This window comes from Mastigoproctus giganteus, chromosome 11 (assembly GCF_048544385.1).
Source record: "Mastigoproctus giganteus isolate SK-2022 chromosome 11, ASM4854438v1, whole genome shotgun sequence".
In the NCBI taxonomy this organism is placed as follows: Eukaryota; Metazoa; Arthropoda; class Arachnida; order Uropygi; family Thelyphonidae; genus Mastigoproctus; species Mastigoproctus giganteus.
In genome coordinates, this window is record NC_143585.1 from 31,137,736 (window position 1) to 31,154,655 (window position 16,920).

At 38.7% G+C, this 16,920-nt stretch overlaps 1 protein-coding gene across 1 annotated transcript; it reads left to right on the forward strand.

The window, feature by feature from the left end:
- Positions 1–4,948: 4,948 nt before the first annotated feature.
- On the forward strand, positions 4,949–14,047 carry LOC150077862 (sialin-like). Its single transcript, XM_090384384.1, has 9 exons — positions 4,949–5,012; positions 5,643–5,838; positions 6,725–6,785; positions 8,993–9,223; positions 9,927–10,110; positions 11,174–11,304; positions 12,723–12,872; positions 13,041–13,173; positions 13,884–14,047. The coding sequence occupies exons 1-9, from the start codon at positions 4,949–4,951 to the stop codon at positions 14,045–14,047; spliced, it is 1,314 nt and encodes a 437-aa protein (XP_090240510.1).
- The last annotated feature ends 2,873 nt before the right edge of the window (positions 14,048–16,920 follow it).

A 16,920-nucleotide genomic window follows, 5' to 3' on the forward strand; every position in this document is an offset into this window, starting at 1 on the left:
ATTGTTGTACGCATGGGCATTAACGATATCAAGGGTAGGAGATCAATGAACTTACTTAACATGTAGAGTTCAATGTTGGGAAAAAGTCACGTGAGGATTAAATTTGAAAGTGTCTGCAATCCCACCCAGACACAATAGGAGGGAGTACGAGTCGAGAGTCTTACCCATAAAGACTTTGAAAGACTTTGCAAGGTTCATGGAATTTTTCTCAAAATGTCTGTGCTTGTGAATAGAATAGTATTTTACAGAGATGAGGCACATTTTTCGTGTATACTGTCTGTAAAATTGTATGTGTTCTGTGATCGATTTTCTGTTTTGGGACCATTGTTGTTTTCAATAATTATTCATGATATTAATTGAAGAAGGCTTATCAGGCTTAACATTTAAGTACAAGATTAGACCATAAAAGGTCTGGAAGCCTTTTATGGTCTAATCACATATCCCTGGCCCTATTCCACCTCTCCTTTTTACAAATTATATTTTCCATTTTACTTACAATAGAGTCACCGACTACAGCTATTTCTTGTGGAATTAGTGCAGTCTGTCCTGGAGGATCTCGTATTGTATGTTGCACGAGTATAGTCCTCAGTGCTGGGTGGCTGAGTGCTCGAAGGATCCCTCTTTTTAATTTTTTTTCCAGGGTAAATTTTGCCTAAAGCACACCCTAATGTGATAAACGAGATCAAACAAGCACTAATGAAGCCATCGCAAAAGACTTAAACAGATTGCAATTCCACCATCATTTGGCAGGTTCAGGCCAGCATTCACTGATAATTCTAAATATGTGTTCGTTATCACTCTGACTCAAATAGCAAGTTTTTAAAAATGCTAATTCAAAAATTGTAATATTTGAAAAAGCTACAAACAGCTTATTTCCGTGTGGAATGTTTCCATTAATCCAAATAAATTTGTAGATGATAAATTCAATCCAGCAGATGTTACTGACAGTCCTGGTCATATCCCAAGTCGACGAAATCAAGAGTAATGAAGTTGGAAATTTGCTCTAATATTGAAAATAATCATGCTAATCAAAAATTCCTCAGCCATGGAAATGATCGTAAATGATACACCATCAGAAAAGAGAAAAAAAAAAAAAAAAAAAAAACTGTCCCTTCTAATCGGTTCATCCGATGCATTCTACATCTTCAAATTTCGTCACTTCTCCAACCTTAGAATTAACATCATCCAGTCAGGAATTTTATGTTTCACTATCAAAACTTACAAACATTAGCCATACAATCCCAAAAAAAAAAAAAAAAAAACAGAACAAATTCTAAGAAATCAGAATTAATGTTAAAGTAGTTTTAGAGTGACGATGGTCACTCTAAAACTACTTTAGTTTTAGAGTGACCATCAGAAAGTTTTCTCATTTTGTCATTTAATGAATCCTATCATAATCTCACAACTTACTCATTTACACCTTCAACAGTGATTGAATATTGTACCAACAGTTTTTTTTTTTTTTTTTGGTAGTTGTTGGCGCATTGGCTTCTGTGGCCATAATGCACCTCCCAAGGTTTTTGCAGTACTTTGATCCAAGCCCGAGGCGGAATCGAACCCGCGGCCTTTGGGTTGCCAGGCAAGCACTTTACCCATCCGGCTAGTCCGGTCGGCTGTACCAACAGTGAGTGGCCACTTATTAATTACAACTAACTGATAGAGAGTAGACTTTCTTTAAACCTCAGAACAGCCTGATTTCGCTGTACTATGGCTGCAATCACGAATTGAACGTGTCCCACTGGGACGCTAGTCAATGTTCATTCCACTGCACCCCACAGTTGTTGCAGATCGCGACTAGAAAGAGCTCTTTCCATCCTGCCCCACAGGTGTTCATTTGGACTAAGATATGGTGAGTGGAGAGGCCAACGCAGTAGGCTGATCCACTGTTATGTTCCGAACCTGTTTTGTACAATTGGCCCTCGTGGGTAGCGCAGTTGGTAGAATCGCTGTCCTCCCCACACCGGGTGGAAAAGACCTGAGTTCGAATCCTGTTAATGAGGCGAGGAATCTTTATGGGTCTTTATCACAACTTGACCGAGTTAGTCGGTCTCAAGAGAGGGTAGCATGGTTTATTCTCCCGGAAACTTGGGTTTTTCATCCAGCAAACAGAAAAGCGATCACAGAACACTTGCGATTTACAGATAGTATATACGAAGAAATATGGCCTTTGATGCTCCTAAAACAGTAATGCAGAAACAATATCCTGTTGATGAACCCATTCTCGTACTGATACACTACAGTCATGAAACAATGTTGCTGATTGGAAGCAATTTACAGATAATTTCTGCAATCGAAATGTTGCTCCTCTTATCAAGGGGCGCGATTTATACTATAAAAAACACTCCTCTCACCGTTACGCCGCCACCACCAACTTGTATTGTTGACATGTGGTAGAATGTGTCTATGGATTTGGCAGTGGCAAATAATGCAAGAAAGCAAGCTTATACAGCATCAGCCAAAAAAAAAAAAAAAAAGAAAGAAAATCCACATTACCCCCATTTCACCTATTTATTCCCTCCAATGGTTCGTCTAGTTCTTCCTCGAATTTATTTCAACTATCAACTTCCTCAACGACAGATGGAAGTCTGTTTCGGCAATCAACCACCCGCTGGCTAAAGGAAATCTTCCTCACATCTATTCGGCAACCATCCTTCCTCACTTTGAATTTGTGGCCCCTCATGTGTGTAGTCTGAGCAAGAGGCAGAATCTCATCAGCATTGAGCTTACTCAATCCATTCAAAGCCTTGAACACCTCAATCAGATCACCTCACAAATGTCTAGTCTCCAGACGCTGCAGTTTCCAGAACTGAAGATTTTCTTCATAAGAGCACTCTTTCATTCCCCTCACCAATCTCATTGCCCTTCTCTGTACTCGTTCCAACAGCTTTACATCCTTTTTAAAATGAAGGCTCCAGACCTGTATTCAAGATGTGGCCCGACTATTACTTTATACATTGGGACAATCATCGCCTTATCTCTGCTAGCAAAGTTTCTGTATATCATTTACAAAACTCCATGAGCTGTTCTGGCTGCCTGTCTGCATTGCTCAGAGACCTTCATATCCGACTGCACAATTACTCTGTATCTGTATCTTCCTTGCTGTTCCAACCTAGATTTGGGTCAGGTGAATCAAAGCCTTTCATCTTTTTCTATCTTCCCAAATCTTATCTTCTGTCATTCTCTCCTATTCAATTCCCTCCGTTTCCACATCTTCCCTAAACTGACCTCTCCATCTTTTCCGGGTTCTTCCTTTCGGCCTCTCCTTGTGCATTTTCACCTCAAACATTCTTATTGGTATTCTATTCGAGTTCATTCTCTTCATGTATCCAAATCATCGCAAACTTGACACAGTCATCTTCTCCCTCAAACTTTCTATTCCTAAGTTCATTCTAATTTCATTATTCTGGTCCTCTCATCAGCGTGAAACAGCAGAAACCGGAATTCATCAGCCACTGAGTGTAACGTCATAAAAATGTGCATATACGAGGTTTGACAATAAAGTTCTCGGACTGCTGCTGTTGCGGTCATGTTTGATGAGTTTGAAAATAAACGGAAGTGGTATGTTGTAGTTTGAACTTTCTCCATGGTACAGCGATTGTTCAGTAGGTTGATAGGTTGCAAGTAAGAGCCAGTTTCATTTTTAGCGTTAACGTTTTTGTAAGAAGTGAGCATCCGTCAACCTCTCGAAATGAGAACAGAGTTGCAAATGTTCGGAAATTTTACCAAGAGATCGTCGTTTGATCCTTAGTATGATGTCTGATGTGTCGAAAATGGATAAGGAGAGATTCGTCAAATTCTACTTGAAGATTTAGGGAAAAGGAAAGTCTGTGTAAAAATTTCTCTGCGCAGCCTCATGGCTGAGCAGGAACAACGAAGATTATCGTGGTGTGAAGACTTCATCTAGACTTGTCAAGACGATCCTAATTTCCTCGACTGTATTGTCACTTGAGATGAGTGTTCAGTTTTTCAGTACGACCAGAGATGAAAAGTCAGAACATGCAGTGGACTTCAAAATCGCCACCAGGCTCAAAACATTTCGTTTACAGATGTCCAGGCTCAAGGCGATGCTGATCATGGTTTTCGACAAACAGGGTGTGATTCACAAGGAATTTATACCTGAAGAGGAGGCAGTCGCTACTTACAGGTACTTCAATGACTACTGAAGTGGCGAGTCCAAGCAAGTCCGCAATTTTGAGAAAAAGACTGCTGGTTCTTGTTGCGCGACAATGCCCCACACCCATCCCGCACTTGTGAAGATATATAACATGACACGGTACAGATTCATCAACCAACCTACTCTCCCAGTCTAGCACCAGCGGACTTCTTCCTCCTTCCCAAAGTGAAAACTATCATCAAAGGAAAGACATTTCAGGATGTTGAGGACATATAGAAAAACGTAACCGCGGAATTGAACATTATCTCTTTGTTCGCATTCGCTAACTCTTTTCAGAAACTTTCAGAATGGTGTAATAAGTGCATTCATTTAGGTGATAATTACTTTGAATAAAAATAAAACCATTTTTGAGCACCTTCACTTTGTGTACTTTTTATAGCACTAATCCGGGAACTTTATTTCCACACCTCGTATACTAAATTAGTAAACTAAAAGAGAACTCTTTCTTTGTAAGATTAAATGATTAACTTCTACACTTTTATATTTAATTAATAATCGTAGTCACAAAGAGTAATCATTGTGTTGGATGTCTTAATGGGCCTGTCAGGACTTAATGGGACTGAGGCTTTAAAATGGCTTTGTTTTTTTTTTTTTTTTAATTTTTCAATTACTGAGCTCGCTTTCACTAAGTCATAGACAAAACAACCATATGCACTTAATTTTCTTTTCTATTAGAACTACACAGGACTGTTATGCCTTTCTATAATCACGTGTGAATGACGTCACTCTCTACTCATCTGTGTCACTATCGGGAGGACTGTATCATTTGCTGAAATGAATGACACGAGTGCAGACCCACCTGTAGCAAAATTTGGAACTAGCAATAAAGTTTATTTAGGTAAGTTTCTTTACTCCTCCCAATGATATTTTTGACTTAAAATACCTACAGGAATAATTTTCTAATTTCGAAATCAGCTTTTGCTTCATATACATCTAGAAGAAGAAACAAAATCGATTAGCAGAATTGTTACTATATACAGATTGCTTTTGTTGTGGCGTTACCGTGGAGTCGACCTTCATTATGGACTGTGTTACATGACCTTCCTCTTTCATTGCATAATACTTTCCTTTTATTAGATTGTAGCCAAATGTTAAATATTGCTTCCTTTGCAGTCTTCCGGTTAGTAGTTCTTAGTCTTAACAGATATTCAACCTCTAACTAGATTGATTCAATGTTAAATGCGCAAAGTGAGTACCAATTTGAATCTCTTAGCGCATGTCATTTTCATCAAATATATTGAAATCTTAATAGCAGACGAGTTTAACAGTACAGAATATATCGCAGATTCGAGCCTGCCTTCACCATAAATACTGAAATGAGGATTGTACTTCTTTGTTATGAATTTCACGCCCATTATGGATTTAATGAAATGAAAGTTTATAATAAATGAGTTATAAGGTATAAGGTTCATTATAATGGTGATATTTTTAAGTTTTATTTCGTTTTTTTTTTTTTTTTTAATTTCAGAATGGCTTCCTGCTCGATATGTGCTTGCCTTTCTCAGTTTTTGTGCCATGTGCATGGTGTACACCCACCGGGTGGTTCTAAGCGTTGCAATTGTTGCCATGGTAAACCACACGGCCCTAACACAGGAGGTCAGAGACAACTCTACCTTTGAGCCAGAATGTCCAGACTATACAACGAAGCAGAACATCTCCTACAGGTACAGAGAAGTGAGTTTTACTTCTAGTCTTTGCTCGAATAATTCTTTGGGATGATTGTAGGGATCATCCCAAAAGGTTCTGAGAAAGGGTATAGAAAATGTATTAATAGATTACAGAGTAGGTTATTTTGATAGCTCAATGTATGTCAATGTCCTTTTCAGTTTCTAAAATTACATCTTTTTATGTTGGTAGATTGGAAGAAGAATGAATTTCCAGCGAGTTGAGCATTGCTCAGTAATCAAATTTTTGAACAAAGAGGGCAGAAATGCTAAAGTAATCCATGAAATGATTAGAGTGTTGGGGAAGAATCATCAAGATATGCTACTGTTGCAAGGTGGTCAGCAGAATTAAAGGGAGGACGGGGTTTGTGAAAGACGAGTTCCCAGAAACCTTTCCATTATGACAAACGTCAGAGCTTGGAGTCATCAAAAAAGAATTTATAATGAATTCTCGCTAACCCATTTAGATTTTTATCCCGTTTGGTGACTGGTGATTAAGCTTGGTTACATTTTTATAATCCTAAATCCAAATTAGAAAGCATACAGTGGAAGTACAAGGGATCTTCAACGTCCCCCGAAAACGTTTTGAACCCAGCGATTAGCTGGAAAAGTGTTGGCCTGTTTTCGAGGACTGAAAAGGATTGTTGTTAATTGATTACGTTGCATCAAAAACCAGGGGAATGTTAAGCCAGAGTTAAAAGTATAAATTAGAAAAGAGAGAGAGAAAAAAAGAGGAAATTTAGGTTTATCGGTTTTTACTTTTCCATGACAATGCACCCGGATACAAATCCATGGTTGCACCAGACTAAAATTCATGAATGTGGATTTGAACAATTAAATCATCCCCCTTATAGCCCAGATATATCCCAAACTGTTATTTGTTCAGAAACGTCGAGTTCCATCTTCATAGAACTCATTTTAAAGATGCTGAAGAGCCAAAAGCAGCTGTAAGAGTCTGTTTTGATGTCCAACGCGAAGAATTTTTTGAACGATTAAATTCTTTGAAGATTAAGTACAATAAAGGGTATTGAACTTCAGAGTGAATTCATTGATTGAAAAATAAAATCAACATATCGTTTTGTACCAATATCGTTTATACTCGATTCTGAGAACTTTTTGACCACTCCTCGTGTCATAAACTTCATTCCTCGTCAAGATATTCTAACTGTTTGTAGATGCAAAACTCAAGGACAATGTCGAGAACTACAGAATGGTATTCATAATGTATGAGACAAGATTAGTATATTCTTCACTGATCCCTCTTTCAGTTACATGGACGTTAAAACATGAAGCGCTTATTAGATAATTGCTGTATCACGCACGAGTGGGTATAAATCTTGTTTAATCCCCTTCAAGCAGCTGTTGTGTCTGTTGAGAGAGGAGCCGAGTACAAAATAAACTCAGGGAGATGTTGACCTTCGACGCGAAATCACTCAACCAAAATTTATTACAGCAATTTTATTAAACCTCTACATCTTCCAGAATTGTTCAAAGGACGTTCTGTAACAAATAGAGTTAATTAGTGATGGAATTTAGTGTAAATGACTTTTGGACAGAGTGTGTTTCATTTAAAAGGTAGCGGATGGATTCTATCTTGCGTGTTTTTAGATTCAGGCCATTATGTTGGAAGTTTTATTTAAACTGAAATATTTTTGAATTTCATGTTAAATTTGAACTAATTATTACCGTTTACATTTTAGATTTCTAAATTTAAATTTGCTTAATCAACTTTTTGACTCGATGGAAAAGTTGTTGCCCGTCCTCGGTTTAATCGAAAAATGTTTTCGATGTATGTACTTCTCAAAAAAAAAAAAATAAATAAAAATAAATAAATAAAATAAAATAAAAATTACGCGTGTGCCGAGCACGTGCGGTAGATTATCTTTAAATAAAATCAGTTTATGTTGATTTCAGAATTACACAAATACGTTTTTCGATTAAACCGAGGACGGGGAACAACTTTTCCACTGAAGAAGAAAGCAGTGATTAGACAACTGCTTTATTCTCAGTGAAAATTCATGTTAAAATTGAACTGAATATTACAGTTTAGATTTCAGGATTTCTAAATTTAAAATTTGCCCAATCAGCTGCTTTCACTCCCCCCCCCCTTAATGGGATAGTTATTAACCAAAGTGATGTTAAAATTAAATTAACTATTAGTACAATTTTAACATCACATTAAAAAACTTCAGCCTAAATATGGCAAAAGTGGTCCAAACTACAAATAGAGAAAACCTAAAAATAACCGCGAGATGACCCCGGTACCTTTTATTTGACACAATCCCCCCCTGAACAGTTGGGTGACAACAAAATGTATACAGCATACTGGGACCTTCTCACATAATAAGAAGGGGACTACATTTTCTGTTTTACATCGAGGCGCTCAAAAGTCTTGACATATCCTTTATATTCTTAGCAAGTTTATCCGTCTATGGGATGAAAAATCAGAGGAAATCAAATGCGAGAGACCAACTAATTAGTCCACTTATAAAAGCCTCATTACATCCTGGCTTTTAGCCCATATTATTTCTCTGGCAAGGAGTGACAAATACAGTTCCTACTACCAAAGAATTGGTTAATGTATGACTATGTTCATTAAAATCACACTACTAGTGAGTTCTCGGCAGAGACTAGTGGTGGGAGCGTGGGAGGCACTTTGCAAAGTATAATTAATAATAACTGTCTGGACACTTTAATAGGACTATGGAGGTTTGAACTATATGCAATAATGCGATGTACAATAATATGTAAATCGAAGAAGATACTTGATGTGTGATGTGTACCGGAAAGTGATCCAATAAAATGAGACTGAAATCCAGAAACGGATCTCAGTCCCATTAATTATTGATGTTAAAAAAAAATCATAATCTATGGAATGAACTGGAAAGACGTGTCCGTTGGCACAATCCTCTGTCCACATCACTCCAGCAATTGAGGAAAGTTTTGTTATATGAATGGTCTATCCCTAGTGTTAATTCCATGCAATCTTTTCGGAGCAGGGACTCGAGCCAACAGCAATCCAACGCCCTATTACCTCCTGATCCTAATGAAGTTTCCAGTCAGTGTATTTTTTCCCCTAATAAGTAGAAAATTTTTTAAAATTGAAATGATAGTAATTATGATAAAATGAAGTTAATAGTCCTTTTTTCAATAGGGAAAGTACCAATGGAGTGCCTCAACCCAGGGGTGGATTTTGGGAGCACTGTTTTATGGTTACATTTGTACTCAGTTGCTAGGAGGATGGTTAGCCATGAGAGTCGGACCTAAGAAGTTATGTGCAACGTGCATTTTGGTATCGTCTGCTCTGACAATAGTGACACCTTTGGCTACACAGATAGGAGTTGCTGCGACCATTCTTGTGAGAGTGGCCCTGGGTACAATGCAGGTAAGCCCCCAAAAGGGATACTAAACTGTACTGTACTGTACTGTTATTTTTACATAATTTGTAAAACAATTCGAGATTTTTATAATAAGACCATTTTATTTAGGAAAAAATTATTATTTTTTTACAATTATAAACTGAAAATCGAAGTGCCCCCGAAAAAACTAATCAGTATGAGGGGATCTCTCCACAAAATATGTCGTGACAACCCATATAAACAATAAGCTTATTCTTTGCTTTAAATGTAACTTATTGTGTCTTCTATTTCAATTTATGACTTTTTAAAGGTTTTTTATCAGCTGGAATGTTTATGTAACTACTCTTCAAATATGGCTACTATTTCCACCCCCCCGGACGAAAATCAGGGTTTGCAGGATCTTCTACTACGTTACTGGACGTAAAATCAACTCTTCTTGCTGAGAAGGAAACTTTAGGAGCTGAAGCAACGAGATTTGGAAAGCGTTCTGTGGCTGGCTAGCATTTTACCTGCCTAGAGCATCCTAGGCATGCTCTACTGGACTGTGAATGTCGCATTTTAGATTTCCTGTTTTCTTTTAATATTCACGTAGCGTACTCTGGTTAGCATTCATTAAATTATCTTCAATGATTTTACGAAGAACTCTTTCTAGCCATTAGAATTAAAACTTTACCAGTAGACAAATGTAATTATTTCTCTGTTGATTGACGCTCGTCTTACCACCAACAGGGTCTCTTTTATCCTTGCATCTACACTCTATTTGTGCACTGGGTTCCAGTCCAAGAAAGAGGAAGCATTTTGTCTTTCTGTACCATTGGTACACATTGTGGAACGTTCATTGCGATGCCTCTCACAGGGTTTCTGTGTGAATACGGATTTGCTGGTGGTTGGCCTTCTTCCTTTTATGTCTTTGGTAAGTATGATATTGAAATAAAAAGTATAGATGAAATAATTTTACAAATTGATAAATCTTGCATTGCTAAATCTGCCAATATCAAATTGATGGGTGACCCCGTGGCAGGGCCCTTAATTTGATGGAACATACGACCCACGAATACTCAGCGTTATCGGCTAGATAAAGTTACTCTCTCTCTCTCTTGACTCGCGTTCCCTGAATAGAAAGGGTGCTACAGGATTTGCCCCTTCTATTCAGACTTTTTCTGTATTATTGCACAGATCCTAAGAGTGGAAGGTGTCAATCCAACTTCAAACCCCAATATCTTTTTAGTGATCTTGCAGGTAAAACCACTGCAAAAGCGTGAAGTTGTTATTTAGCAATGAATGCTACATGGGTCAGACCAGGAGTCAGAGCCCTTGTGGGCAGGACAGTTGGTAGAATCGCTGTCCTCCCAACACCGGGTGGAAAAGACTTGAGTTCGAATTCCGTCGATGGCTTGAGGAGTTTTTATGGGTCTTTTTTCACAATGTGGCCGAGTTAGTCGGTCTCAGGCGAGGATATCAAGGTTTTTCATCCCGGAAACTCGGGTTTTTTATCCATCCAGCAAACAGAAAATAACCACAGGACATACGCAATTTACAGACAATATGTACAGGGAGCAATATGGCCTTAGTCGCTGATGCTCCTAAAACTCTACAACTATATAAAACCAAGAGTCGGGATATGTAGGAATTTTCGATCAGGTAATAAGCAAAAGTGAGAGCGAATGGCGTCATAGGACATTGAGCCACATGATCCTTCCATCCTTCTTTGGTAACGATCCATCGGTCTATTTATTATAATTTTATTCTAAGCAACTTTATAAGTGACAAAGACATCCTGGAATATCGACATATATCAACATTTATTATATTATATTTTATTTTACTTAATTGGTTGAAGTCATTAAAGAATATTTTGATATATTTAATAATAATCTTTAAAATCACCGGGAAATGGTTGTAAAAATCAATCCATTTTGTTGGTAAAAGTAAAGTTGGTATCGTTCCCAAAAATAAAACCATCGACATTCTCCTAGGTATCGAAGGATGTATCCTGTTTATTTTATGGACATTGTTGGTGTACAGAACCCCGGATGAACATCCCCGAATCACAAAGCGAGAACTGCATTACATCAAACAGAATCTTCCTCTTCTATCGACGAAAAAGGCAAGTATAAAGACTCAATTGTCCACTTCAAAATAATTCATATCAAATGAAGTTAACTATTAATAATTTACATTGGACTATAATATTATTTATATTATATTCTAATGTAGCTGTAGCCATTTAATATGAAAAATAACACGAGCCCTTAAGGGTAACACAGTGGATATAATCAACTTCCTCCTACACTTGGTGGAAAAAAGGGCCAAGTTTGAATCCTGTCAATAACGCGTGGAAATTTTATGGGCTTTCTGCACAAAGTTCATGGGTCTTTGAACTTTTTGCACAAAGTTCAAAGTCACAATCAACTGATGATACCTCGTGGCCTTTAGCTTCTTTGGCGCTTAACGCACACACACACACGCGTACGTACAACAAGATGGAGATATTTTAGCTGGAATTTTTCGAAACAGTCACCAGATTTCCAAGTATTCCGGCAATCATTAGGAACACTTTTAAAATAGTGAGTCAGTAATTGTAGACTATAGAACTACTTATTTTCCAATTACGCCAGTGTTTCAAGTTGGCTGATCCAAGTGAGTTGGAAAGGGACAGTGTGGGAAGATCGTTAGAGGGTAGTGACGTCTATTGAAAGAATGATAGTTGGTAGAGGTTGGCATCATTATGCTAATCCCGGCGATAATTATTTGATCAAATAAATTGAGTTCTAAGCGTTGTATTCATGCGCTGGTTGAGTTTGGGACCCATTTTTGAACTCTACTAAGAGGTCTCTTTTTATGACAGTACTTAAAAATTATTGGCGTTTGTTTTCTTTTTGCTTCAATTCACTTATTATTTACGTTTATCCGAAAAAGTAGGTGAAACTGTCTTTTACTTTGATCTAATTGCTCAACAAACGGGAGTCAAAGTACAAGAGAATTTTGGCACCATTGTGTTCCATCGTATCCATATAAGAACGATAAAACAACAGAGCTTTGTTGTTTATTCTCTGGGTCGAAATGATGAAGCCATGTCTAACCCGCTATCACCTTGTGCAGAACCCCACCATCTTCAGCAATCATCCATTGCACTCCTGAAAAACCTCCATGCGAACTTGCTGTTGCTCACGTGAAAGTAGTCCTGGAACACGTATCATATGCAAATGGCCATGGGGAATGCATTTGTGCTTCTTACTGATATTCTTAACAACTCTGCCAGTTGCCTTACTGTTATACGATGACCTTCTCTCACGATTATAAAGTGTTTATGGTTTCTGTGGTGGTAACAGCAGTTGGAGCTCCAGAACCATGGATTTTTGTGATTGAGGCTGTGCTATATGGAAGCGTGGATTCACCATAAGCATCTTAAAAGGACTCTTTAAAAATATAGAATAATATCTAATCAGTTTATAATAATGAGCTTTAAAATTGTTCTATTAGTATTGGTTAAAGCATATTTAATTAGAAAGTATTTTTATGCAGGAGGTCCCTATTCCATACTGCAAAATAATGACGTCCGGTCCTGTGTGGGCAGCCATTATAGCGAAGTTTTCTTGGTCCTGGGGGACTGTCACTCTTCTTACTGAACTGCCAACGTATTTGGAAGTGATGCTGCATTTCCCGATAGCCAAGGTAAGGTACTCCAGCAATTGGAAACAGCCGCTGGACTTTCCAATATTGATCTCTGATTTAGCAATTAAAAGAAAATTCTTCCGGTTGATTTTATATGTCAGTAAAGTACAGAGGTTTATTAGAAGTGAAAGTATGGTATCATTACGAATTTGTGTTTTCTGTTTACAGAATGGATTGGTGAATTCTCTGGTGTATGTGGTAAACAGCGTTTGCATGGTTATTGCAGGCATCTTATCTGATTTCATATTAAACAAGAAATACTTCTCGCCAACAGTCACCAGAAAGCTCTTTGAATCTGCAGGTGAGGTTTTTTTTTTTTAAAGATGCATTATTAACTTTAGTTTTTACTTTGTCTGTTGATGCATCCGGATGACCAAACTATTGTCACCCGGATGCAGCGTGATCGAAAAACATCCTTTGTGAAAAGCTGGTTGAATCAACCAATGTACAGTTACGTCTACTCCACACAAAACTGCTTGCTAAGATTTTATGAACGTTCTGAAGACCAACTATTATAAACTCAAATCAGGAAGTTGACATTGGATAAGCAGTTCAAATGTAACGATCAACCAAGATGAAACAGAAGCGTGGATTAGCTTGTACTATTTTTAACCATTTCGTATTTTGATAACTACAATTAGCTGCGAAGAAAAGAAAAGGAGTTAATCTTGAAGATTGGAAGGCACTTGAATGAGGCTGAATTGAGTTTCGTTTTTAAGGGTTGGATCTTGTTAATGTAATTTTGGATTTCCAGAGACGGAGTGCTCTTTTGTATTGGAAATCAGAGCTGTGGGAGTTTCTGTTGTCATATCGCTGTGGGACAAGAGCTGGATAAAATGTCCATCCTGTAAGATGGTAGATCGATTTCTATTGGATACTCGGAAATTGGAAGCCCTGGACGCCTGTTATATCAAATATTCGCCTTCCGCGACACTATTCATAATAAAATATTTTGTTCTCTTAATTTTGTCGAGCAGTGTATTACTATAATCTGTTATTTTCTCTTTACAGGTCTGCTGGGCCCTGCTGTTTGTTTTTTGGCTATTCCATTTGCCGCTTGCAATGGTACTTTAGTTGTAGTATTGGCTACCATGTCCATGGGTCTTTATGCTCTTGTGGGAGGAGGTGATATACCCATTGTGGTGGAAATCGCTCCTGAGTTTTCAGGTGAATGAATTCTCTTGAAATGTTCGAAATTTCGTGTCTGTATATTAAAATACGACAGAGATATAGAGCATTAAAATAAAATAAAAACTATACATAATTATGATCAGAAAAGTACACTGAGTGCACAGAAATCATGGGATACCTACCTAGTAAGGGGTAGGCCCACCTTTCGCCCAGTTAAGGGCAGTCACACGGGGAGGCATTCAGTCCATTAGTTCACGAAGCGTTCCAGAGGTATTTCCATCCACGCTTGCTGCACCGCTGTCCATAATTCCGTCGTATTCTTGGGTGGATGATCCAAAGCTCGAACGGACCTTTCCACAACATCCCAAAGATGCACCACAGGGGTTCATGTCCGGTGAATGGGGAGGCTATTCCATGCTCTTCGAACCATGTTCTAGTCACTACGGCTCTGTGTGGCACGTTGTTCTGCTGGAAGAGTCCATTGCCCTGTGGGTGCACGATGACCACGAAGGGATGCAGATGGTTTGCAAGGATGGACACGTAACCTGGACCGTTCAGAGATGCGTCTACACGTACCAGAGGTCCCAACGTGTGCCAGTTGAACACGCTCAAGACCATTACCGACCGTCCACCTGCCTGAACAGTTCCTTGTTGACAAAACGGGTGCATAGCTTCGTGCGGTTTCCGACAGATACGCACCCTACCGTCCGCTCGAAATAACTGGAAACGGGACTCATTGGACCAGGAGATCCGTCTGCAATCATCCAAGGTCCAGTGTCGACGTTCTTTCATCCAGTTGAGGCGTAGAGTCCTGTGTTGTAGTGTTAGCAATGAGACTCTGGTGGGTCGGCTGCTCCCATAATCTATTGCAGCTAATGATCGCCTGATGATCTTGGTGGAGACGTTTCTGGCATCTCCCTCGTTGAAGTCGAGGGTGATTTGTGCCACTCTCGTCTCTGGTTGGCTGAAACGATGCTAGACAGACACCGACGGTCATGTTCATTCACCACCTTTCTCCGCCCGCCGACAGCGCTGTCCACGATGAGATGTTGTTCCGGAAATGGTGTATTCCCGATACACTCTTAATACTGTCGAATGGGGATAGTGTAATTTCTGTACCACCTCCGCGATAGAGTAACCCATTCGTCGGGCACCCACTATCATCCCTCTTTCAAAGTCAGTTAACTCAACGCTTATCCATACTGACATCGAATTACCGTCTACGTGAATGCAGTGATGCAGCGTACCTATGTACCTGCCAAGCGATGGGTTCGTCCACTAGCGAGAGGGGTGAAGGCGTCGCGTTGCCCAGGAACCAGGTGTCCCATGACTTCTGTCCTTTCAGTGTATATTTAAATAAATGATTTCTGCTTATAATAACTTTGCTATAAACATTTTTCTCGATTTGAATTTTTAATATAATTAATTTCATTATACTTAAAACCATCTGATTAAAAAATTTAAATGTTTGGTCTCAGCGCGAATTTTAGTAAAGTGATCATTGTTAATATTTATTTAGTGTTGTCACTGAGCGACATCTAGTGGCCTCTCTTTCAGGAACAATATTTGGCATTACCAATGGCTTGGGTGGAATCACAGGGTTTCTAGCTCCACTTACGGCAGGGATTTTACTAGATGGTGGAGTGAGTATTGATCTCTCGCCTATAAATTATTTAATAATTTATATCTGTCTTTAATATCTGTATTAGTAACAAAATCTTCTATTCTAGGAAACCAGCATGGCCCACTGGAATGTGGTATTTTACCTCTGCAGCGGTATCTATGTCAGCGGTGCCTTTCTGTTCTGGCTGTTGGCTTCTGCAGAAATCCAACCTTGGGCTATCGTGGACAACCCTGCTGGTGGAAATTCAAAAGACAGTCAGCCGACAACAAAACTGTGATATGAAATTTAAGAGTGAATTCGCGAGGACAAAACGGGTCTTTTTAAGACACGTGGGATTAGTATTTTCTCAGGATTTATCTGTGTTCCATGAACTACATCTCAAGACGGTCCCGCGTATATATTCAAAGTTTGACATTATCCCTTAATATGCATCACATATATGTAAAGTAGAGGAATTTAAAGGAATTTTTATAAATAAAAACTTTGGAGATATGCAGAAATAAAAAATGCAACTTTTTGTGAGAAATAGAAATTCATTGCTGTTTTATTTTTTAATGCAAGTATGATTTTGAAAATATATTAAATTGCCAAAAGTAACTGGACATTTGCATGTTTCAAAGAACCTCTTATTGATACAATATTTAATAATGTGTCGACCACCTTGTGTTATTTGGTTTTTAGGAGCATTAGCAACTAAGGCCATATTGCTCCGGGATATGCGGTGGTCATTCCCTGACCTTTCCGCATTCTCCGTATTTGGTGGTGACGGGCTCGAACCCCGGTCTAATCAAGAAGCATGTGCTGTGCACTGCTGCTCCTTCCCACCTGGCTACGGAGGCGCTTGTCGACCACCTTTGTCTTTGTCATACACCGTATCTTCATCAGTAGACTCCGAATCAATTTTCGATTGATTCGGCTCTTGCATGCCCATTTCTCCAACCTCACCACAGGCTATGCAGTACGACATGGTGCATTGCAATGGAACTGAAAACGGGTCCTCCCTGCTGCAACAGCGTTGGAAGAGCAAAATTATCCAGAATGTCAATGTACTGTTTGACATTCATTGTTCCAGGAAGGATGACCAATGGTCTAGATCCAAACCACGAGAAGCAACTCCCAGTCAGTGACAGCAACAGACAAATTTCACTTAATATCATTGATCTTTTACTTTTAATGCAATGGCACTCTGGTAAATAACGATCTCTGGGCATCCACCAGACTCAAGCACAACCAGCTGATAGGGAAAACAGAGTACCATGATCATTACTCTACAACAGCTTTCAAACGTTCCAG

Coding starts and splice junctions, on each gene's coding strand:
- LOC150077862 (XM_090384384.1), top strand. CDS start 4,949: ATGAATGACACGAGTGCAGACCCACCTGTAGCAAAATTTGGAACTAGC. Junction 6,786..8,992: donor CTGAAGAGCCAAAAGCAGCT/GTAAGAGTCTGT, acceptor TTTTTTCAATAG/GGAAAGTACCAATGGAGTGC. Junction 13,174..13,883: donor AAAGCTCTTTGAATCTGCAG/GTGAGGTTTTTT, acceptor TTCTCTTTACAG/GTCTGCTGGGCCCTGCTGTT.